The sequence below is a fragment of the Mauremys mutica genome, chromosome 1 (genome assembly GCF_020497125.1).
Source record: "Mauremys mutica isolate MM-2020 ecotype Southern chromosome 1, ASM2049712v1, whole genome shotgun sequence".
NCBI lineage: Eukaryota > Metazoa > Chordata > Testudines > Geoemydidae > Mauremys > Mauremys mutica.
In genome coordinates, this window is record NC_059072.1 from 89,128,775 (window position 1) to 89,154,955 (window position 26,181).

At 46.1% G+C, this 26,181-nt stretch overlaps 1 protein-coding gene across 1 annotated transcript; it reads left to right on the forward strand.

Annotated features, from left to right (window-relative positions):
• Nucleotides 1-3,943: 3,943 nt before the first annotated feature.
• Nucleotides 3,944-25,213, forward strand: EMP1 (epithelial membrane protein 1). The gene is made up of 5 exons (XM_045006772.1): nt 3,944-4,134; nt 16,947-17,080; nt 20,578-20,683; nt 20,807-20,947; nt 23,463-25,213. The coding sequence occupies exons 2-5, from the start codon at nt 17,003-17,005 to the stop codon at nt 23,621-23,623; spliced, it is 486 nt and encodes a 161-aa protein (XP_044862707.1). The 5' UTR covers nt 3,944-4,134; nt 16,947-17,002; the 3' UTR covers nt 23,624-25,213.
• Nucleotides 25,214-26,181: the final 968 nt, after the last annotated feature.

Consider the following 26,181-nt stretch of genomic DNA (forward strand, 5'->3'; position numbering starts at 1 on the left):
AGAACATCATTGGTACTACCATAAAAAAAAGCCAGAACATTGTTGGAGAAAGACAATGAGTTTAATGTTGACTGCTATTATGTCTTTTCATGTCCCTCAGCCTGTAAAGCCAAGCTCCCTTAGTACCATGAATCTAACTGCATAGGCCTCAGAGGCAGGGCCGGCTCCAGACCCCAGCGCGCCAAGCGCGTGCTTGGGGCGGCATGCCGCGTGGGGCGCTCTGCCTGTCGCCGGGAGGGCGGCAGGCGGCTCCGGTGGACCTCCCGCAGGCGTGCCTGCGGCGGGTCCGCTGGTCCCGCGGCTTCGGTGGAGCATCCGCAGGCATGCCTGCGGGAGGTCCACCGGAGCCACGGGACGTGCGGATCCTCCGCAGGCACATCTGCAAGAGGTCCACCGGAGCCGCGGGACCTGCGACTGCCAGAGCGCCCCCCGCGGCGTGCCGCCGTGCTTGGGACGGCGAAATTCCTAGAGCCGCCCCTGCTCAGAGGGAGAGGAAAATTACAACAAATACATTTGAGAAAGCTCTAAACATGATTTACAAAAAACATAATGCTCCTGTGATATCAAATACCTGTTACCTGAAAACCTAGCAGAACTTTAAGCAAGTCTCGTGTAATGCCCACTAGAAAACTGGAGTTGTCTCCTTTCAGCAGTATAAATGAAAGTTCCCATTTCTAGCCCTGAAGGGTCATGCATGACAAACACAATTTATCACATGGTTCTGCAATGTATCATATGCTGCTACAAATTATCATATCACATGGCGATCCCCAGAATGTGCATACGCATCAATTGTAAAACCTGAAAACAGTGTATGCAATATTAACGAACCAGCACTGCCACAAAAGCCTTTCAAAGCCAATTATAAATGACCTACTGTAACTGTTTCTGGCATTTCTAGAACAGCCGCTACACTAATTTACATTTTAAACCTTAAAGTTGCTCCTCACTCCACCCACTTCAAGAAATGACAAATAGAGGTGCAGTGAATTGCATGGAGTTCATCTCCTGTTTTGATGCCCTCTGACATTTCCCACAGCAGTCTCCCATGATGTGGCAAACTGATTTGTGCATGTGTGCAGTGGAGAGATCAAATACATTAGGGCAGTAAGTGACGGAAATTGGATTGGGGATTAATGTATACATGAGGTGTATTTTTGTCTGAAAGAATTATAAAAAGAATACACCCAAGTGCTACAATTTCTCCTGTTTAATTTGCATGCTGAGGAGTTCTGATAAATCTAGCATGCTCTTTGGACAGCCATAGTTCAAACAAACCTTTGTTTTAAGATAAATCCTTGTACAATAAGAGCATAGCCCACTGGTTTCTGTAGTCTGGCATCCCACCCTCCATATGTGACCAATTCTGGATGCTTCAAAGGGAGGTTGAGCATACTTTTCTCCTCCAGTCCCAGTAATGCTTTTCATTGGGCAATACAAAATATGGCGGGATAATTATCCAGCTCCTCTCCTGATAATCAATTTTCATTTTTAAATGAGGCTTGACAGACCTTCATTTTGATCCTACTGAATGTTGCTATAAATGCTATTCTTGTTATATAAACAACTGCTTATATATATATATATATATATATATATATATATATATATATATATATATATATATATATATATATATATATATATATATATATATATATATATATATATATATATATATTATATATATATATATATATATATATATAAATACCCTGAAGCAGTGAGTTCCTCTGGTTATTTATGAAATTAAAGACATTTCATTTAACCTATTTTAAATGATATGCTAAATGATATGCTAAATGATACCTTTTAACACAGTAAGGAAGAGATCATTTATTCTCTCACTTCCACCCTTCCTACCAGACTAGAAAGACAGACAGACCCATGGATGTGTATACCTGGAGAGAAGCTGCCACTTCTCTCATTGGAAATTCAAAGTTCCTGCCTGCACTCAAGAGATCTGGGGTACTAAGCACAATGTGGACTTCCCAACTTGTCTGTAACATCACCATGTGTCCATACACAAGACTGTCCCCAACAGCAGGCTGGTGTTTGCACCACCGTTTGGGTTACGCTTGCTGTGCGCAAGGCTAACCAACATGCTACCACTACTGTGTCTAACTCCATGGCTGCAGTGCCAGTGAAGATGGCAGTCACTGACACAACAACTTCAACGGTACAAACATCCCTCCTATGACCATACTTTGGTGCACTGGTCACTGTGTATGTGGCCTGGCTGGTTCAGTTTCTGTTCTAACTCAGTGTCAAGACTTCCAGATGGAGAGTAAAGAAGAAACTTCTCCCTGTAGGCAGGTTATTCCATATCTGCCTACTCGAGGATTCTTGAACTTTCCCCTGAAGCAGCTGGTGCTGGACTGGACGGACAGATGGACTGATCTGGTATGGCAATTTGTGTTACTCCAATTCCCTTCATCCATACAAAGAGTGCTGTACATACCACAGGTCTCTCTGCACACCACTTCCAACCAGCGCCCACTTCTTTGCAGTCGCAGTGTGTTTTAGGCAAGTTGGCTCAGCGTTGTGTCTCAGGGAAGCCATCATACAAGGATTCTGCCAGCTGCCAGATGAGAAAATGAAAGCCCCATGCTGAGATGAGCATCACCCACTCTAGTAAACAGAATTGGGAGAACAGGAAAGGAGTGATGGGGCAGCATCTCCACCAACAGCCTCTCTGTTGTACCTTTCACCTCCGCTTTCCTTGACTATTCTAGAGGATGTCACCAAAACAACCAGGTGAGCTAGGGCCCTTTTAGCCTTAGGCTGTAGCTGGGGGACAAAGCCCTGACTCCACTGAAATCAATGGCAAAATTCCCATTGACTTCAATGGAGCTGAGACCGCACTCAGCACATGTGAGCAGTTCTCTCTCCTGCCAACTACAGCCCAGTTTAAGCTGGGTGCTTTGCGCTAAAACTAGACGGGTCACAGAAAAGGCAGCAGTGCCAGACAGAGAGAGTAGTGTGAAAAACAGCCAGTATTTCTTTTCGCCAGCTCAGACTTCAAAAAGCATCTGCTTCCTTTTTATGAGAACACTCCAGCGTCCTCATCATTAGAGATGGAAAAGCCTTATCTTGTCTGTCACGGCTCCACTCTACAAATGGAGGCTTATTCCCTAAAGCAGAGGATATCAAACTCTTTCCTAGAGGGGCCACATTTTTAACGAGAGAGCTTGTTATGGATGCCATCTCCTTGCCATTCACCATCACCCAGACCCCTCTTCTTCCCAGTCACAACTATCTAACAGCCCCAAGGCACAGGAAAAGGGAAAGAGCCATGGGAAAGCGTTCCTGTATTTTTGGATGTCTCTAGTGTGATGAGTGTATTATCCTTTGAAAACAGTTCCTCACACTGTCTCCTCATTTCAGCTCTCCTTCCAGCCTGCTCTCACCTGGACACAAGCCATTCCCATCAGGTGAACATATGCTCCACTGCTTCAGGGACTGCCGTTTGGGGATCTCGGCTTCATAGCGTATTTCCAAACGGATCACCCAGTTCCATTCTGCAGGAATGATCAATATCCCCTTTCCCTGCTCCCTTCAGAAAGTCCCCCTTTCCTGAAGGTGGTAGAGAGGTGTGGTGCTCAGTGACTCACTCAGACATCACCACGCCCTATGCAGGGACATTAATTTGTTTGTTTGAGTGCATTGTATCTTTGACCACATTCGTAACTATAGATTTACAAAAAAAATGGTAACCAGAAGTCCGTTTTTGTAAACAGATGCTGTTTGGGTGCCTCCTATTACTCATCTGGATTCGTGTCATTCCTTTTTCCAGGCTGTGGTCTCTGTACTGTCCTCTGAGTCAGACAGAACTCCACAAGAGATTTCTTTGAGTTGCTGGTTTCCTCCCAGTGACTCTTGACTTGCTGCCAAGGAAGCAGGGCGTAGCTTCTTAATTTTTTTTTCTTTAAAGCTAGACTGATTAATAGAAACTCCTTTAAAACGCAGGGAAAAGACACCACCCCATCGCACATCCTGACACAGCAGCGGAGGAAACTTATAACTCCGGCAGGCAGGGCACTCCCTCCACTGCAGCTCTGTACATCAAGAAGACAGGACTAAGGCAAAACAAGCTCCTTCTTCTAAAGGTGCCAGAACCAGCCCCACTACAGGGTAAGACCTTTTCACAAAATCCTCTGCAACTGCTTTCTCCATTCAGTATCTCCCATTCCTTTGATCTAATAGCTGTCTTTCCCTTTTCCCTCATTTCCATGGTTCTCTATATCTCCGAGTGTGACTCACTAATGGCAAATACTTATGCCTTTATACTTTGCTTTGAAATCCAGCCACACATTGGGCTGAGGCACTGATAGAAGGCACTACAGGGTCTGACTGCAATTGCACGCTGCTTGCTAAGGTAACTCTATTCTTGCCTTGAGGGTGTGAGAGAGACACAGCGGAACTGTCTGTGCAGTGTGGAGTAAGGGAGATGCTTGACACATTTTTTTTTGCAATGACACATTTGCAAGCTTCGGAGTTCGGCGCAGGTCTCTTTGAAATCAATCTTGCTCATTCAGATTTACACCAGCTCAACTCAGATCAGAATCTGGCCTTTGTTTTTTTCAGATGTCCCTCATGCTTTTGTGTGTGTGTCAAAGCTCTCCCATTTTATTAGTGGTTTGCAAGTCACCGGTTTAACAAAATAATTAAAACTTAAGTCTTTGGTGGCACAACTCAAGTCAGAGCTGGGAGGGTCCTTCTCAGAATCCTAGCTAGTCAGACTGAAGCAGACCAGAAGTTCTAACCAAAGACATATGAACAATGTGATTGCATGTTACGCCTTCTTAGTAGCCAAATCCCTGGGGTTGGGAGCGATGAGAATAAAAGTAAGGCAGACTAGAGAAGTGTTGAAAGCAATAGGAGAGCTGCATGGAAAAAGTGGAGGGGATAAATGAGTGGAGTGGTGGGAGCCTATTGGTGGGAAGTAGAGCATTGCAGAAATTGGCAAATTTCTCACTCCCACACTAAACGCCTTTCCCCAGCAATTCTCTCATTTCCCCTAAATATATTTCAGATCAGCACTGCTCCCATTTAATTCTCAGTCTGTCTGCAGATAGTCAGAGTTTAGCCTGTTGCTGTGCACATTTGCAGCTGTTGCCTTCCACCCAAGAGGCAGCTGCAAATCAGTGGTGGGTGAAGTGACCAAGACAGAGAGAGGCCATAGAGCTCTTACAGATCCTTCTGGGTGAGAGGCACTTTTGGTAGTGAAAGCAGTTATTTGGGGTTGTTAATACTAACCATACATTTGAGGAGGTCTGGGGGAAGGAAACAGTGGCTGAGTGGCCTTTTGCTGGAAGGCACTGGTGAGACTGGCTTTGTTCAGGCGTGCCCTATTTCAACATCTCTGTAATGAGGAGAGAGTTTCTTTTTCTGAATACACACAGCGAAAGGCACGGGACGTGATGTGCCTGAGGAGATGGGGCCAAGTTCATCCCTGGGATAGCTCCACTGGCCCACTAGGCGTCCCCCACAGCAGTCGGAGATGCCAAAAAGGGTTTCAAATCTGCCAGACCTACCCTCCTCCTTCCACCCAAACTCTTTGCACAAATGCCTGGGAGGTGGGGCGGGTAAGCACTGAGACTGCAAAGAAGTCTTTTCCTGTGCTTAAACACAGATTATTTCCCTATAACATGACAATGCAGAGCAGCCCCACTCAAAGACACACAATTACATGCTGCTGGAGTGATGGCCCCAAAATAGTGTAGTAATGCCACTGCATGCTGTAATGTCTTGGGGTCATTATTATTATTACTTCTACTACTGTAATGCCTAGAAACCTTAACCAGCGTTGGGGTCCCTGTGTGCTAGGTACCAGACTGCCCCAAAGAGCTTGCAGTCTAAACATACCAAGGGAGGCAGGAAAACTAAGGGCTATTACTTGCCCATGGCCACAGGCAGAGCTAGGCTTAGAACCCAGGTCGCCTAAGTGCCAGCCTGGCTGGGCACCCTTTGAACAACAGCACTTCTTCTAGGAGACCATTTAAAGTAAGGGAGGAATGACTCCTGCTTGTTCTACTCATGCAGGCGATCCTGTTGGAGTCACCTCGGCCTAGATTGTCCTGCAGGCATTTTGTGCAGTTTCTATACAACAGCGGCACATCAGGTGTGTCTGACTGGGGAACAGTCTGTACCTTTTGTTCATCCAATTTCAAAACTCCTAAGGAGGGCGATTGAGCCCCTCCCATGGAAAAACCTGAGGGAAATGGGCCACGGATTGTGGACCCCACAGAGAATCCTCTGATTCTGGAGGAGTGGGGCACAGTGCCACAGGGGTGGCGGACACCGCCTCGCTCCCTCTTTGGGCAGAGAGAGCTGTGCATGCAAGGCCCTCTCTGCTTGTGTAGTGCCCACAGGGTGCATCTTCAGGGCCTTCAACTTGTTCCATTCTTAAGCGATACAAGTACATGACAATAAAGTACTGTAGCCCTCTCATGGCTTGCAATGGAGTATGGGCTCTGTCTAGAAAGCTTGCAAACAGACCCAATTCGGATGCTTGCATCCGAAGAAGTGGGTATTCACCCACAAAAACTCATGCTGCAAAACGTCTGTTAGTCTATAAGGTGCCACAGGATTCTTTGCTGCAATTCCAGGAGGTGAAATGTAGCAGATTGGCTGCTTTGGTATTTCGAGAGAGGCCCCAAGACAGGGCTCTTGGGGTTATTCCTGATACCAGCAACTGGGAGGATGCTTCCCAGCACAGGTAGACGGATGAGCTCTGCTCAAGCTAGCATGGTAAAAATAGCAGTGTGGCTGCAGCGGTAGCTTGGGCTAGCCAGGCGGGGATCCGGCAGGAGTGTACTCAGGGGGCTAACTCGAGCTGCCACGTGTGCCGCTATGGCAATGTGGTTATTTTTAGCGTGCTGGCTCGAGCACAGCTAGTGCGTGTCTGCCTACGCATGCTGGGAAGCCGCCTCCAGCTGCTGTGCAGACATACACTTGGCTAAACTGACCCACTATAGGGGAATTCAGACCTAAAAGTGTCCTTAACTTTGTCCATAAGCCTGCTGCATGACTCCCAGGCAGCACGGCATGGCAGACAGCCAGAACCTTCCTCAATATGTGTGCCTGAATTTCCCCATACTGAAGACGGGTGATCTTTGCACTAACACTGCCTCCCCTCCCTCTGCCTGAGGATTTCATGGTGCATGTCAGCTTGAGGCCATGTGTCAGATGTACCTTGTACAATCGCAGATTTCCAGTCCTGCCCTAAATTCCCTCTGCCTGTTGGGCAGAAGCTGTCATCACACCGAGCACTGTACCTGGTGTGCAATGCACTGAGGAACCAGAATGGGCATCCAAGTGGGAGTTTACACTAAAATAGCCAGGGTGGACCTCCTCCCATAAGATTGGGCAGCATTAACACTGTCTCAATAGTAGACACATTCGCTTTTATGTTAGTGTCACCTTCCATCTGAACAGTAGCAGACAAAGGACAGGTCAGTGCTCAGAGAATTTCACTCCTACTTTCCCTCTTGCTTCTGTTCTCTGGCAAAACAGCTAATTAATGCAAGGAGGATCACAGGAACTAGTCTTCCTACTTTCCCAGCATAGCAGCAGCCTAAGAGCAGGAGAGATGATGAGCTGAGATACTTTGTCTTCTCCTGCCCAAGTGTGGGGTTCACTTCCCATCCCAACATTTGAAGATGGAGTCCTAATTTGTCAAGGATCTTTCCTGCAAGCCAAGTGCTCACAGAGACAAACAAGAGGGTGCTGAATGGATTTGGGGGCTTCTTCTTCCAACATATCACCACACTGCCTGCTCACGTGAAGTTCCCTGCAGGCCACAGAGCATTCCAGGACACCTCTTTTCTCACAATGCTTGCTGCTCCGAGATTAGCCTCTGAAGCAGCAGCTGGATGGGACTGCAGTTACTGGCAGGATTTCTATAAATCTTAGAGGGTTTTTTGAAAAGTGCCTCGTAGAGTCATGATGTTTAAGGGCAGAAGGGAGCACTGGATTTAGCCTGAGCCCCTGTATATCACCTGCTCACTAAACCTAACAAACAAAATTAGACCACAAGAGACTAGACTATTATGTGCCACAGGCAGGGAATAGGAGGGACCCAGGTGCATCAATCCCCAAGGCCCCTGAAATGATTAAGTTAGATCTACTCAGATAGTCCTGGCAAGTGACCCACACCCACATGCCGCAGAGGAAGGCGAAAAATGCCACAGGTCACTGTCAATCTGACTTGGGGAAAAATCCCTCCCCAGCCCTACATGTGGCAATCAGTTATACCCTGAGCATATGAGCAACCAACCAAGTGCCTGAGAGAGAGAATGCTTGGTGCCACCTCAGAGCCCTGGACCACCTTGCCCAGTGTCCCATCTCTAGCCTGGGCCATCCCTGATGCTTGAGAGGAAGGAGGCAAAAAAACAAAAACCCAAATCCAAAATCCTCCCAGAATACATTGAGGGAGGGGTAGGAAAACCCCTTCCTGACCACTGCTGGAGACCAGCTCAAACCCTGGAGCATGAGCTTTAGAAACATAAGACATAAACTCAGCTGCTATTGCAGCCAACATGCAAAACACTAGCCTCCATGATGCACTTGAAAAATCCTTCCCAAAGCTGCAGCCTCATCCATCTGCCCCTCTTGAAGAGATTGCAGCATCGCAGTGGAGCAGAGGGCATTCTGGGAGCAGCTTTTCACTAATGCTAAGTGTGGCCTGCTCTCTTTTGTTTCATTGTCATAGTAGAGAAGGCCTTAAGGCCACTTCCCACCCACCCCACCCCAACGCAATCCCCCCTTGAAAGAGAGATCCTGCTTGTCAAGCTGAAATTTGGGATATAGGATTTACCCACCAAATAGGAAACACAGTGTCCGCAGCAGGGGAGGAAAGAGTCCCACAGTGAGAGTCTAATAACTCAGTCGAAGGGCGTGAACCATAACATTCCTGGGCTACATGAAATATCAATGGGCCATGCTTGCTGAAACACGTTGCTTCATTTTGCCGCCAAATCAGTCAGGAGGTTTCCATCATCCAGCTGGCCACCCTTGTTTTCCTTTCAAGCCACGGTTATAGCTCCTGGGAGGCCATCCTGGTGGTTATTTTGGTGCCGTGTGGACACATTTTCTCCTTAAAGGATGCACAAGCAGGGCCGGCTCTAGACCCCAGCGCGCCAAGCGCACGCGTGGGGCGGCATTTTCCCGGCAGGGCGGCAGGTGGCTTCGGCGGACCTTCCACAGTCATGCCTGCGGGAGGTCCCCCGGAGCCGCGGGACCGGCGCCCGGCAGCGCGCCCCCTGCGGCATGCCGCCCTGCTTGGGGCGGCCAAATTCTTAGAGCTGCCCCTGTGCACAAGGCAAGAGCCTTTCCTTCCCCACATTGATTGCTCAGGCCAAAGTCTGCTCGGCCATTATTAACTTTGGAGTCCAAAGTCCAAGCACTTGTCATTGCTGAGTAAGTCTGAGCTGTGTCCCTCTTAAGGGCTAGACTACGCCTTGTGGAAGGGCGAGCCAGCAATCAGGACAAGGGGACTGAAGTGCAGAACACTCACAGGTGAGGGATAAAAAAACGCAAGCAGAGCAAGGGTTTACTAAGGTATGGCCGTCCTCTTTGGAACCCACACATATTGCTGAAGTAAGCCATTTTACTGCTAGGATTTTGCACCAAACACCCAGGAGCAGAGCATTTGCCATACCTCATCAGATGTCAGGAATTCTTTCCTCACCCTTGTGGAAATCAGTTTACACCCTGTAACAGGAGATCTAATTACCCTTGTGATAAATAACGTGCATGCCATTATTGTTTGTAACTCCCAGCCCTCTTACAGTCAAAAAGGATTTATGACATGTTGCAGCAGTGAAGAGCCCAGGCTAAGTGCACTCTGCATAAAGAAGTAATGCGCTTTAATTTGTTCTAAACTAGATAGCCATTCATTTCACCATGTCTCCCTTAATCTCATATTATGGAATGACATTAAAAAAAAGAGAGCTAAAGAATATATTCACAAATATATTCCCTACTATGTCAGCTCTTTCTTTCTTTCTCTTTCTTTCTTTCTTTCTTTAGGAACAACAACTGGAGGGAAAAGCACAGCAGCAGGGTGCCTAGCTAACCATCCCCCTTCAGTTAAAGGCTACATGAGACAGAATAGTGTTCAGGCAGATTTCACGCTCAGGCTTTTGATAGCAGTGCACTGTATTATAACTTTAAAGGACAGTTTATTGGGATCATGATAGAGCCATAGAGTCATAGACTTTAAGGTCAGAAGGGACCAATATGATCATCTAGTCTGACCTCCTGCACAACGCAGCCTGCAGAATCTCACCCATCTACTCCTGCAACAAACCCCTAACCTATGTCTGAGCCACTGACGTCCTCAAATCATGGTTTAAAGACTTCAAGGTGCAGAGAATCCTCCAGCAAGTGACCCATGCCCCATGCTGCAGAGGAAGGCGAAAACCCCCCAGGGCCTCTGCCAATCTTCCCTGGAGGAAAATTCCTTCTCGACCCCAAATATGGCAATCAGATAAACCCTGAGCATGTGGGCAAGACTCACCAGCCAGTACCCAGGAAAGAATTCTCCGTAGTAACTCAGATCCCACCCCATCTAACATCCCATCACAGGCCATTGATCGTAAACCATTTCCTACAATATATGCACTAACACACACACACACACACACACACACACACACACACACATGCAGCCAAACTCAGATACACTCAAACTGATCAATATGTGCACACAAAAATAAAACAAACACAAATGCGTGCAGGTAAGCTCACAGACATACCCACAGAGAAGATACACACACATACAAACACAAGCAGACTCACAGAGACATATGCATAGAAATAAACATGCACACACACACACACACACAAATCACACAACGCACCCCCACAGCCTCCAGCCCATCGACCAGACACGACTAAGCATGCTCTTTTCTCTCCCGGTTCCTTTTTCATTATTTCACTGCGCGTTCCAGGCCCTCCCAAACATTTTACACATTTAATTAGCCAGTTTTAGGAATAGAAATCCTGAGACTCTTAACGTGGCAAGGTGCGTATGGTCCCTCCCTCACTTCCCGAGCTCCCCCAAAGTACCAGCATGGAGCGTCGTCTTATTACTAATCACTAAGCCACTGAAACATTTCTGTGTCTCCCATTAGCTCTAGTTTCCCCTTACCCCCTCCCTGGTCACTCTGCTTCCCTTTTTAGGCACTCAACCCCTCCCTTTCTCTCTATTTTCCTCCAGCGGTGGCTGTTGGCAGCTTGTTAGACCTCAGGCAGCTCTCTCTTCCCCTCCCTCCTCCCAAGAGAGCTTCGGTGTTTCTGTTGAGGTTGTCACATGCGTTGGCGCTCCAGGGCTTTTCTTCCTGAGAAAATGCCAATTTCTCAGCGTTTGCCTTCAGTACTGAGAGATTCACCCACTCTCAAATGAATCATAAACATCACAGAGGAAAAACCCTGTCAGATCATCTTTTCCCATCCTCCTAGTGCAGGACTGTTCCCTAGAGTCGTTCTCCAGGGCTTTGTCCAATCCAGTTATAAGTGACTCAAGCGATGAGTCTTCCACCACTTCCCTCGTGAGACTACTCCACAGCATAACAGACCTCACTCACTACTAGAAAATGTTTCCTGATCCCCAGCCAAAACATTCTGTTTGCTCAGTTTCAGCCCATTACTCTCAGTTATAGCCCCTTGGGCCACCCTGTGCAATTCCTCTCTTTCCTTTATGTTTACACCCATTAGATACTTGGAGGTGGTTGGCATATCCCCGCTAGTTGTTGTAAAGCCAAGCTGTGCACCTAGTAAGGCCTTTTAATCACACCCCTTAAACCAAAGACGCCAAAAGCACATGTACACACGCACAGACTCATAGATTCATAGACTTAAGGTCAGAAGGGACCATTATGGTCATCTAGTCTGACCTCCTGCACAACGCAGGCCACAGAATCTCACCCACCCACTCCTGGAACAAACCCCTAACCTATGTCTGAGTTATTGAAGTCCTCAAATCGTGGTTTAAAGACCTCAAGGTGCAGAGAATCCTCCAGCAAGTGACCCGTGCCCCATGCTGCAGAGGAAGGGAAAAACCTCCAGGGCCTCTGCCAATCTTCCCTGGAGGAAAATTCCTTCCCGACCCCAAATATGGCAGTCAGTTAAACCCTGAGCATGTGGGCAAGACTCACCAGCCAAAACCCAGGAAAGAATTCTCTGTAGTAACTCAGATCCCACCCCATCTAACATCCCATCACAGACCATTGGGCCTATTTACCTGCTAACTCCCAAGAGATCTCTCCGCAGGGAGATCTGCCAAATCACCCACATCTTTATAAACGGCACCTGAGTTGCAAACTGAGTCAGGCTGGTGAATCAAGAGCAGACTCTCAAGGCTTTGTACCATGCTACCTGCACATAACGACACATAAACTCTGTGTCAACAGGGCCTCTGGCCTCACTCGGGTCTGAAACAAGAAGCAGACCATAGGGAAACATGGACCATTTATGATGTTTCGCCTTTGTAATCTGTAGGGCCACCAACTCTCTGGTATTGGTTCTGTGGGAAAAATAATAATGTCACAATGGCAGGATGATCTTTGCATCTTTGTATCATGGCAATTGAGTCCATCCTTTGAGAGACAGCAGGCTCGCATCACAGGGCCTGACAAAACTGCAATGGCCCTGGAGTGCTCAGCTATTGTATCTATCGAAGGCAAGCCCGTGGGACAGTTCTACGAATTTGTGATAGGCGACGCATTGTCCTGAGCCACCTGATCGTGGTGATACCATAAGTAGCATTGCCCTGGTGATTTGCTGGTGCCAGAGCTATACATTTGTACCAGCTGTAGGGTGGCACATCCAGTATTTTTCTCTTCTGCTGTGTACTCTTTGCCTTCATTACCAAATGATCCTGGCCCTGATTAGGGCCATTGGCTCTATTATTTGTCCTGCTGGTCTGCACTAATTCTAAGGTGGCAACTAGTGCTGGTTGAAAATTTTCCATCCAAACTATTTTGCCAGAAAGTTGGGTTTGAACTAAATTATTTTTTCCCTGAGAAGTGTATGCACTCTGCAGATGACTTTTTGGGTTTTTTTGGTAAAAAAAATCGGATATGGTGGTCTTCCTGCCATCAGCTGTAGTGTAGAAGTGTTGTGTGCTATGAACCAACCACTGTGTCCTCCCCAGAAGAAGCTGCATTGCAGCAGTTGGTGACGGGTTCCCTGTATGGACAGTGTTTGTAAAAGCAATTTAGAATCCTTCATGACGACAAATGCTATAGGCATGTAAGCTGTTGTTGTTCATTATTAGCACTCCTGTGCATTGAGAGCATTCTCTCCAGCCATGATCTCAGGGGGAGTGGGGGAAGAGGGGGGAAGAATCTCAAGCTACCATCACCAGTACTAAGTCTCTCTTCCATCTCAAGCCATCTGAGGCGAATACCAGGCATATGAGCTCACGTCCTCTCCTCCCCTCAAGTCTGGCATCTTTCAGTAACTGTTCTTCCCACTCACCTTGGCCCAGGGACTGATTTCCCATCATAAATGTCCCCAGGGGGCTGCCGCAGGGCTTACTGAGCATTCCACAGGCCCTGGTTCCCGGACACGACACCTCCCTGGCTTGTGAGATGCAGCCCTGGAAAGGACAGGCTACACCGAGCAATTGCAGGGTTAAGTAATTGCAGGTTTGAATTCTTTGGGGTGAGCCAATGGAAAAACTGGCAACTCCAGGATGGTTGGGACTGAATCACAGTCCAATAAAAGCCTGATAAACTCCAATTCCAGCTGCAACTAGATTGAGGGAAGGAGGAGAAAGGATATGCACCCGGCATGTGCTGCTGCTCTAGCGATGTGACCCCACCCAGCTGATGAGAACACAGGCCTCACTCCTGCAGAACAACCAAGGCACTTTCTATTGTGTCTTAATGAGAAGAAAAGCACATGCAGCCCAGTCAGAAATGGAAAAGACCTATTATCTTGCTCTCCTCTATCCCTGAGCATACATGGGATTATTAGCTACTGTGTATTCAATGGGCAAAAGGGACAATGAATGGAGAGGATGGTCATGCTTTTACTCAGAAAGACTCAAAGCTATGAATCAGCACCCCTTGAGGAGCTCACGTTGGGTAGCATGTATAGTGAGAGTGGCCACAGGAATTAGTAATGCCAGAAGTTACCTAACTTGGACTGATCGTGAGCAGCAAGCTAGATGTGAGTAGAACAGAGCAGAAAAAGAAAATTCACAGCAAACAAAAAACAAAAATTCCAAAATCAATGTATTTTTTATTAGTGGTGGGTTTTTGGGGGGTTGGTTTGGTTTAGTTAGTTGGTTTTTTTTGTTTTTGTTTTAAATTTTTGAGTGGAACATTTTTATAACAGAAAGGTACATTTCAGTTATTTTCTGTTTTTGTAAATAAAGAAATGTTTAAAAATGAATGTTCTGGTCAGCTTGGTCAGGTGAGGATTTTTAAAAATCGTTCCTATTTTTTAAAAATGTCCTTTAACAGTGATCCATTTAAAAAACATTTCCCCCTCCCCCGAAATATTTAAATTTTTTAAAATGTCATTTTCCAATGCAAAATATTTTCTGTTTGAAAAAAAATGTGAGTACCTCTAGTTATGAGCTTCCTATGTGATATGGTGGTAAAGAAAGCCAATGTGGTTTGGGTGACTGTACACAGAGACCTCACCTCAGGGAGCAGGGAAGCTATGATTTCTCACAGCCTATACGCACTGTTGAGTCCATGTTCTCTTTCATCAATTCAGTTTCAGAACCAAAGCACAGGGCATTCATATGACAGATTATTAAAGGTGCTGGAGGGATCCACTTAGAGCCTGGTTTACAGAACTGCTGAACACCCAACAGCAGCCACAGCAGCCAGTGAGAGGTGTGAGTGCTCTCCACCTCTGAAAATCCTGAAGTAGAAGGAGTTTTCTGGGGTAATCCAAGGGTTAAAAGCAAGCCATGACAAAGAGAAACAGAACATCAGGACCAATTTTCTACTAGTCAGATCTAGGAAGCCCCATTGGTTGAGACCTTGCAAACTGGACAGGACAATGCACAGATATTTACAGTGAAGAACAATCCTGCATGGCACAGAGGTCACTTCTTTCTCCAATTTCTGTAATCCTGGGAATTCCTGTTGGTTATTAGCTAATGCCGGTTTTGGACAAACGGTAAGCAAGTGGGAAAGCTTGGCAGTCCCATGAGGTGTGGGAAAATAGTATTTGGACTGTGATGATACAACCTAGTAATCTTTAAAAGCAGCTCTGACACACACAAGGCTTCAATTAGGCAAAAGGGAAGGAATGGGGAAGGTGGAGTAAATGAGTAACATATGCCATTTGGGTGACTCTACAAAGCCTTTCTGTATGACAGACGTTATTACAAATGGTAACTGTAGTATTATATTGCATTGTCACTGCTCCTCATCCAGAAAGCTACAGCTGGATTCCTTGCCTGACTCATCTGGCCCAGAATAACTGCAAATATAAAGCAGGTGTTTGACACTGCTCTCACCTAGCAACGAGAGGGAGGGCAGGAAATTAACTTCGCCCCTTTATTTACCTCCCCACACATTTTCAGGAGCAGTCTTCTCTTGGGCAGAGAAGATAAGACTAAAGGACCCAACAAGTCTTTGCTGTCTCTAATTTCTGTGACTCTAAGTACAAAATACTGATAAGAGTCCTGTCAGTAGGTGAGATTTGAAACCCTAATGCTTTCCACTTGCCACTTTTGTGCAGGGGGAGTGAATCTGTTCTCAATATCAGGCCTCTGCTCCTTAGATTTCATCATTTCAGAAAATAGAACAGTAGCTTTGGTTAAATGACACTATCAGACCTCGCCAATGCTAGTCCCTAAAATCTTGCTTCTTTTTAAATCAAATATTCATAAGTGACAAGAAACACAAGAAGTCAAGTCCTGCTGCACGTAGGGGAATAATGCAAAGGAATCAGATACATTACATGTGTAAGGTGTCTTAATGCAGTAATATATTGAGCAGATTTCCTTGAATTTAAAAGGAAATCAAGAGTAGCCCTCACTACAGACCAATGCTTGGGATTTTTTTATGGAAACTGCAACAATTTCCATTTTAGGAATAAAGGATCTGAGCAAAACATTGACTCCAGTTCTTCTTCTTAGTGTATATGCAACGTGCCTCAGGTGGCACGTGACCAGGATTCATCATTGAATTTGGTCTGCTGGTTGGATTATTAGCTTCCCCGGCTTGGGCCGGGTACTCACAGGGAATGATCCACACCGGACAATGACTCCAGTTATCCCATCTTCCACCACACCAGATCCGACCATGGAGCCACTAAGTACAGTAGTCTACTCCCCCCACAATCCCCCGAACAGCCCAGTGGTTCATCTATGCTGGTATTCTCTCTTAACAAAACGCATCAGACCACCAGCCTGCGTAGTCCTGTAGTCCACTCTAACAGTGCCCAGTACCTCATGTGTCAGAGGAAGACAAATCTCCACCTCAACTGACTCATGATACACCAGACCAACTGGATAACACTGTATTGTCGGGTGGGGGGATGAGGAAAAGGAAATCCTTCCTGACGTCCATGGCCCCAGTGGGCAAATAGCTCAATTTCCTGCCATGTGGGACTCGAGTATATCACTTTACCCTGCACAGCACTTAACCTTATTAATGGTCAGACATAAAGTCAGCCTATTTTTAAAAACTACCCACAGTATCTTCAAAACCCTGCTGTGCATTTCCCGGAAGACTGGCTACAGTGGCTACAGCTTCTCTCTAAGTACTCTGAGTGATTTGCTGGGGACTGGGGGGGGGTGTTACTAGTATTTTTAGATATTTTTTCAGCGCTCTGCCAATATTTCTGGGGTGGGTTTAGAACAAACCCGGTTACTTTCTTGCATGTAAATACAGGTTTATTGTAACAAAGTTCTTGATTCCAGCACCCACCTTTATTTTCTTCTCCAATACTTTTTTTTCCTTCAGAATCATCTGCATTTGAGACCTTCCCCCCCACCACACACACAGACTAAGAAGCCAAGATGTTGGTGCTATTGGCTGGTATTTTTGTGGTCCACATTGCCACCGTGGTCATGCTGTTTGTATCCACCATTGCCAACGTAAGTCATTCTGCTTCTAAACAAGAGGGTGGTGTTGTAGCCATGTTGGTCTCTGTGTAATCTCGAAAGCTTGTCTCTCTCACTGACAGAAGCTGAAGATATTACCTCACCCACTTTGTCTCTCTGAACGAGACAGGCAGCAGACGTTGAACGCTCAACCCTTCCATGGTTATAACCCCACACACCATTGAAAGGTTCTGCTGTAGGGTTGCCAGGCTATAGAGTTAGGGAGTAGGGCACCCTCTTTCAGTAAATAATAAAGTGCAAAGGAGCTGTTCAGAAAACATAAGGAGCCTGATTCACTGCTCTGTTACTCCAATTTCATGCTGGGGTAACTCCCTTGAAATAAATGGATCTCTGAAAAAAATCAAGCCACTTTAATTTAAATGCCACCCTGAGAACAGAAAAGTTCCTAGTCCTGAACTAAAACAAACAGAGGCAGCCTCAAGGTGATGTTTCCACTCCCATAACTTTATAGTAGGAACCAACTGTACACACCCCATTCAAAAACTAGTTGAGCAAGTGAGATTAATGGAGGATAGTTTTAAGCTGAAATTTATCAGCCCATCTGCCAGACAGTCTCTTGTATAATTATACGGTGGATGCTTGTCTGTTTCTGGAACTAAAAAGTGTTTCATGAGCTGTTTGGGCAAAACTAACAGTTATTGGTAGCGTTCATTATCATCTATATGATAAAACACTACACATATAAGGACTGGTCCCTGTCCAAACCAAAAGCACTTTGTAGTAGCTGAAATATGCAGCAGATCTATCAACATACTACAAAATTGCAACACCCGATAAGCTCCCACCCCAAATGGTGAAAATGGACTAGTCCAGTTCATTGTGCATTCCATGACACAAGATGGCATCTCATTTAAAAGAAAAAACAAAGAGCGTTTGGATAATATGTTATCTGATTGGCTGAACCAGCTTTAGATTCTTCCAGACTCCTTAGTGCCACCCACGTTCAAGGAATAGATATAGTAAATTGGTCAAATTCTGCCCTCAGATACCTTCATGCAATGTCACTGAAGTCAGCGGGGCTGTGTGAATATCACAGAGGGCATGTTTTCTCACATGCACACAGATCATAGATCTCTTGTGACATTAAAATCATAGGTCAAAATTAAGAGATTATTGCAAACCTAGGAGAAAAGATTCGTTATATAACATATGCAATTCATCTTCTACCAGGCTAGGAGGAGTTGGCTGCGGAAGGTTCATACACTGAAAATTCCCCAGATTCCACAGAGCATGTGATCCAAGAGCACATACATACAACACAAAAAGGCCAAGTGTTGCTGGGGACTCATGACTGTAAATTGTTGGGCCAATGGCCAAGTAACTCACAGCAGTGTGAATACCAAAAGATTTGCAGGGGAGAGTTTCTTGAGCTGGAAAGAGCTGCTAAAAATCCCACTTGGTGTCAAGATGCTGCTGTTTTAAGTATTTATTCCCAACAACATGCTCTTGCTCACCAAGTCAAAAAGGAAAACCAACAATTCTTATCAGAGTGAAGATAAAAGGCTTGTTAAAGGACAAATGCTGTCACATCAGTGTAGACCAGTTGTGCATTATGTCCTGTATCCTGCCATACCAGCGGAAACCAAATCTTCATCTAGTCAAGCAACCTACTGGGAAAGCCTAGTGCTCCATCTTGTCGGATATACTGTCTCCAATAATTGTTCCGTCATTGTTCAAAGGAAAGCACAAACTCCATATTGGAACACAAGTGCACAAACTTGTGCCACATGTGGAAATTTCTTCCTGATCCCGCCAGCTAAAGAGCTTAGACCCTGAAGGAAGCGTATGCCCCTCTCTCTTAGGAATTGTATCCTATCCAGAGCCACTGCAGATTGTTATTTATATAGCATCAGAGGGGTAGCCGTGTTAGTCTGGATCTGTAAAAGCAGCAAAGAGTCTGTTAGTCTATAAGGTGCCACAGGACTCTTTGCTGCTTTTATTTAGCGTTAGCACCTAGAGGCCTCAGCTAGGTTGGGGTCTTGCTGCGCTAGGCACTGTACAGACATATAGTAAAATGACAATCCCTGCCTCAAAGCGCTTATAAAGACGGATGCTATTTTTAGTTAGACAAATGGTCTTGCTTGTATATTACACTACAGAATGACTCCTTCCTCCCCAGTCCTCTTTGCAGCAGAAGGGAGGCAAAGGGGCAGGCCACCATTTTTATAGTGACCAGCCCAGCTCCATTTTAAACTTCATAGCCAAATACACATGAAGAACTCTCCTGTCTTTCAGAGACTTCACCTGCACAGGCAGCAACGCAATCATTTATGTGTAACACAGAGCTATTCCTGTGCCTTAGTTTATGCTGCCCCCTCGTGGCAGCCTCTGACTGAAAATTATTCAACAGCCTCCAAATCATATTTAAGCGGCTGCCTTGAAACCCGACAACAAGAGGGAAGACCCAGAGCTAAAATGCTCAAGAAACCCCAGTGAATTCTCAGTTTATCCTGCACACCGGTGGTCTAGAGAAGTCTGGCACAGCAGCCCTAGATGGGAATAGACTGCCCTGCCTACTAGATTTTCGACACAAAAAACTACAGCCAAAAGAGGGACTAGGATCTCTAATGAGAGGATATTGCACACATTTTAAAACGTGTGCAAACATGTATTCAGAGTCTAGAGCCCCCCCAAAGGAGGTCACCATAACAATGACAAACTCAAAGCTTTAGCTTTACCGTGACACTCCTGCCACATCACGGCTTCCAGCCAATGGCCACCTTCCGTCGAGGAGTGTCCACCCATTCTGATTCACATAGGACACCTCCATTTGTGATTAAGGTGTTCCGCATGCCCCATTTGCAGGACATTGAAACTGCTCCCAAATGCTGTCAAAGCCAACACAGCAGCAGTGTGTCTAAGCACCCACAGTGCAGATGACCAACTAGAAAAGGCTGTGCATAAAAGGGGTAAAAAGAGTCCTTCTTTGTCCTCTGCCAACAATCTTTTTTATACCCCCAAAGCATATGTGTTTTACTCTTATTATCTTAGATGCCTTAGCTAAAAATACTGACCAGTCTCTATGCAATTATCCAGTCCTTTTCAAAATTCACCCAATATTCATGCAGTGACCTCGTGTGACAGTGAGTTAAGTATTTCAATTTTCTATCTGCTGTAAGTGTACTGCCCTTTAATGTAATTGAGTGGGCCCTTATTGTCACATTACATGGCAGGACAAAAAGGAACCTAAGAGCAATTTTCACTATATTTTTGTAATTGAGTCCCTCCCCACACACACACACACTGACTCTTCTTTTATCTAGACTAAATATCTCAAATCTTTCAAGTCTCTTATCCCAGACAACTTTAGATCTTCATGAGTTCCATGCACAGGGGGAAGGTTTTATCGCTACACAAGCTTCCAGCGGTCATTGTCCCTCGTAGGCCCAGATCAGGTGATAGGCTGGAGCAACCATTGTCAGAATGGTCAAGAGCAACAACATTGACACGACTGTTTTGTTCCATTTCAGGTCTGGATGGCAGGTACCTCTGCCACGGGAACAAACACAACAGGACTCTGGCTAAACTGCGATGCTGGGAAATGCCATCAGACCACATTTGCTGAAGAGGATATGGGTAAGAGACATTTTCTTTAGGTCTTGATACGACCTGTATAGTCTGAAGGCCTACAGTACATTGTGATACTGATAGTATCTTAACATACACTCTCTCTCTCCCCTCCTGCCTCTGTATTGCCAGCTTCCCTCAAGGCAGTGCAAGCCTTCATGATCCTGGCTATCATCTTCTCCTTCATCTCATTGGTCATGTTCGTGGTGCAGCTCTTCACCATGGAGAAAGGGAAACGCTTCTATATCACTGGAGCCATCATGCTGATTTGCTGTAAGTCCAGTGTCTCTCCATCAGGTTACTAAAAGGATTAAATGTGCGCGTGTGTGTGTGTGTGCATGTAACACACACCCCTTTCCCTCCCCCTCCCCTACGCGGCAGCTGGCGGAGCCACCAGTCAAGTAACCTTGGAGGCCAGGTGAGCTGTGAGCTGCAGCCCGCGGGGAGAGGCAGGAGCAATAGCTGGGGTCTGCAGGGAGAAGGCGCTGCTTTCCAGAAGGGGAGGCTGAGGGTAAGGGGGAGGCCTGCCTGGGGTTGGCCATGACTCAAGCTGTTTGAGGTCATCCGAACCTTTAAATTTCTCCTCCCTACTATCAACGTATACAGTTTTGGGGGGGATGACCCCCCCCCACACACACACCTTCCCCAAAGTTGGCCCATACTTACAGAGCTGGTTGAAAAGTGTCCATCAAAACTTTTTCAACAAAAAATGGCCATTTCCTATAAGGAATTTTTTGCTGAATATTTTCATTTGAAGTTTTCCAGCTGAAAAACTGAAAATCAAAATGTTTTTAGTAAAAAAAAATAAAAAAACAATTCAGTTTTCAAAAAACTGATTTTGGTGGGTAAGGGATGAAGGAAGGAAGCAAAACATTTTTTTTTGTTTTTCATTAAAAAAAAGAAAAGAAAATTTCCATTAATATTTTTGAAAAAAAAACCATCAAAATGATTAACTTTCTTTTGGAAAGACTTATTTTCAAACTAGCTCTTACACACACACACACACACACATATATTATTAGTGCAACCATCCCCACTGCTGCACCAGTGGAATTCCATTGGAATGAATGGAAGACGCAAGTGTATACCTGCTGGAATGGTTTTGTCCATTGTCTGTAAACTGCTTTGGTATCCCTCCCTCTGGATTCATTGGGCCCTATCAAAATGTCTGAAGGTTTTATCATTGATTCCACCATGGGACGGGTTGTTCTCCACAGCATAAACCAAACAATCCCAGAGCGTCTTGCTCCACCACACAGTGGCTCTGATGTAAAATTCAAAATGGCTGTTTCAGGAAAGCAGTCACTGCTTTGGTTATTCACAACGGATGGTCTGGAACACAGCAGAGTCTTTCCAAGAAAGAACAGGGATCGCCAATAATGTGTTCAAACTGTCAACACTATCAGGCAGTGAGAGGAGGAAATCCTCTTGTCCTGCTCCACCCATCCCTAATTGCTATTGCCTTTTTGAGAAGGAGGGCATCAGGCGTTTACCTAAAGCTTAGATGTATCCAGAGGCAATTTAATTCTCCATTTCAGATTACAGTTTGGTTTATTGCTCCAGGCAGTTATCCATACCAGCCCCCACCTACTGTGTATGAATCATAAACAGAAGGTGATCTCTGTTAAAGTAATGGGAGATTCTTTATCAGGGTGACCAGATGTTCCGATTTTATTGGGACAGTCCTGATTTTGGGGGCTTTTTCTTATATAGGCTCCTATTACCCCCCCACGCCCCCGTCCCGATTTTTTACACTTGCTGTCTGGTCACCCTATTCTTCATAGACTTCGTCGGCTTTGGATCAGACTCTGACTAGATGAAAGAGGGAGAGTACAAGTCCAATATAATAGCTTTTAATCCTCCCGAGCTCCCACTGGTTATGAATAGATTCCCAATATAAGTGCTGCTCTTGGGGTCCAAGCAGGGGCGGCTCCAGGCACTAGCACGCCAAGCGCGTGCTTGGGGTGGCAAGCCACTGGGGGCGCTCTGCTGGTTGCCGCGAGGGCAGCAGCCAGCCTGCCTGCCGTGCTTGGGGCGGCAAAATGCCTAGAGCCGCCCCTGGGTCCAAGGGTCGATACAGATCACAGCCTTCAACTGGACGTCCTTATTGGAGGGAGGAATGGGGAAAAGAAATGTGTTTGGAGGAAGCAGGTTGTTTGACTTATTAGTTTTACACCTGAGAGTGACTAGAACAGCCAGTAGATAAAGGATCACTGTCAAGGTTGGCAAGCCCGAAAATGTCATCCACTTCCCCCCCCTCGAGCTGTTTTCAGTGTGTGCATTATGTTCATGTGGTTTTGTAATTAAAACAAAACATGAAAAGCCTGTGCCAGTAGCCCCCGTGCTCATGAAAAACCCTACAACAGCAAACCCCAGTGTTAACGTAAGAGCACACAACAAACAAGTGTGCACAGCCCCACCTGCGAGTGATCTGCCCAAATGCACACTAGAGTGTTCAGCTTCAGCACTCGTAAGAAAGACGACACTAACACCCCAGAATCTAAATTTGTGCACCATTCCCGACAACTCTGGAATCTGAGTAGCTCCGGTATGCAACTGTGGCCTATCTCCTTCCAGTAACACACCAGGATGTACTGACCTGGTGCTCACAAGAAACCCTAGGATAAAAAATTAGCATACAGTGCTCATGAGCAGCCCTACAACAGTAAATGGGCCATCAGCTTCACAGGGCACACGCCACAATATCGCTGCAGTACCTGAGATGTCCTGCAAAGATTCAGGTTTTCAAATATCTTCCAATTCTTTCTTCCCTCCCCTCCCCCTACAGGGCTGTTCATTTTGATTGCAGTCTCCATCTACACAGCCCGATTCCCACACTACTTCACAGCGCCTCGGGACCATCATGGCTACTCCTTCATATTGGCCTGGATCTGCTTTTGCTTCAGCTTCATCATTGGCATCCTCTACCTTGTCCTTAGAAAGAAATAAAGGCTGGCAGGAGTAAAAGGGGTGGGGAGTGGGGGTTAGAAATTGGGGATGGGGAGGACGAGGAATCATTCAGCTGGAAGAACTGTTTGGCCAATAACACCAAAAAACACCCACCACAAATGAATTCACCAAAGAGAGAGAAACAGCTCCTCCAGTCCAGCCAGCGCTTCCTTGATCCCTGGGCCCTGAAGTTACAAATGAACTGCCTTGTCCTCTGGCTCTGCTCTCCTTCCTCGCAAAGTCAGGCTGTGCCTTAAGGAACCACCAGACTCCACATCACCGACTTGGCGGCACCTCAAGGAAATGAGCGCTGCATCTTACTCCCCCCTCCCATTTCTCCTTAGCCTGCGTTGTGGGTGCGGGAGTGAGGGATAAGGCTTTTTGCCCTGAAGAACAATGGGACAGGCCTTTTGTTACATTTTTAGAAGGGTTAAAGACATATCTGGGAACAGCCCAACTCAATTAAATTCAAGTTTTTAAAAATATCATAACTGCAAATTCATTGCCATCCTGTTTCCTATGTAAGAAAGAGACTAATTCCCATGAATAAATCAGGGAAAGAGGTGGAGGGAGAGAGGGAAGCATATAAGAATGGAGGGGAGGAGCCAGGGAAGGAAGGAGGCAGGCAATGATCCTAGTAACGGAGGATGCAGTTATAACTCAGTGGTACACACCCCAGAAAGTCACCTGGGGGTGTTTCTCCACTATAGTTGGCTGTGTATCTCTCTAACACAGCCGCACAATGAAGATCTCAGGAAGTCCCTATGAAGCCATAAACAGGCAGATTTGTGATGCATGTGCTCTATAAGCCATGGGACTGAAGGGACTTTCCAATCGGATCGCTGAGGCAGCCTGCTTAGGCTCGTGGGAGCTCACTGTTGAAACACTGAATTAGGTTTTTATAACTACCTGTAGGTAATAGATTTTTTTCCGCTCATTGTAGCACAGGATGGGGCATTAATCACCGACCCCGCAGTGACATTGTCAGTCACCTCAAACTAAAACGACATTTGATGGCAGAAGAAATAAGGCCTAGTAGTTAAAGTGGAAAAATCTGAGAGTTAGGAATCCAGCATTCTGTTCCCAACTCTGTTACTTAACCTATTTGTGCCTATGTTCTTCCATTTGTAAAATGATGTTCATTATACTTACCTCCCAGGGGTGCAGAGAGGCTTTGTTAATTAATGCCTATACAAGGAAAATCCCACACGAAAGGCTGTATGGAAAAAAATAGCATTGTTGTGTCATAACTGCAGGAATAGAGTTACTGTCTGCATCAGGGTATCCAATCCAAACATTTCTGTCCCTTTGAAAAGCTTAAATAGTAAGTGGAGATTGTTAGTGGCAAGAGGTCAGGACTCACTGTGGTTATGCCCACAAACTAAAGTTAGGTGGCAACAAAAAATTCATGGGTGCAGGGGTAGCATGAACAGTATTTTCTCTCACACTTTCTCTGTTACATTCTCTTTCCATATAGACTTTGTTAATTCGGTGGACATATTCTAGTACTGTACTTTGCTGTTTCTTTGACAGAGTGTTTATTTCTATACAGTCATTGTAAATATTTTGATACAAATGTTTCTAGATTTAGGGATATAAAATACAATTTAATTCCATTTATTTTGCACATTTTTGCCTTTAAAAAAAAAAGTATTTGAAATTGTGATTGAAGGTCTTGCTCTTCCTGCCAAACCAAAGCTCACTCTGCTATGATGCTGCAGTACTACCACATGGCTGCTGGTGCAGATGATAGGATTTCCCTTTGGGTATGAGCCAGGCTATTGTTTCAGGTTCTCTGCAACTCAGGCAAATGCTGTTGCGCTTGGCTATGCTTGGTTCCCATTTTCAAGCTTTCTTTACAACCATGAGAACTAGAAACTTGGTTGTACCAAAGCTGAGGGCTTGGCTACACTTACAAATTTGCAGCGCTGCAGCAGGGTGTGAAAACACACCCTCTGCAGCGCTGCAAATTGCGGCGCTACAAAGCGCCAGTGTAGTCAAAGCCCCAGCGCTGGGAGCCGCGCTCCCAGCGCTGTCCGTTATTCCCCACAGGGAGGTGGAGTACGGACAGCGCTGGGAGAGCTCTCTCCCAGCGCTGGCGCTTTGACTACACTTAGCGCTTCAAAGCGCTGCCACGGCAGTGCTGCCGCGGCAGCGCTTTGAAGTGTAAGTGTAGCCAAAGCCTCAGATTCTGGTTCAGTCCCATGACTCCAGAAGCTCAGGCCCAAGGCAGGAGCCCATAGTGCAGGGGTGGTCAAGCTGAGCCTGAGAAGGAGCCAGAATTTACCAATGTACATTGCCAAAGAGCCACAGTAATACGTCGGCAGCCCCACGTCAGCTCTCCCCTCGCCCAACCCTGCTCCCAGCGCCTCCCACCCACCTGCAGCCCTGCTAATCAGCACCTCCCCCTCCCACCCCGCACCTCCCGATCAGCTGTTTCATGGCATGCAGGAGGCTCGGAGGGGGAGGGGGAAGAGCGAGGGCACGGCAGGCTCAGGGGAGCGAGTGGGAAAGGGAGGAGTGGGGGCAGGGCCTGTGGCAGAGCCAGGGGTTGAGCA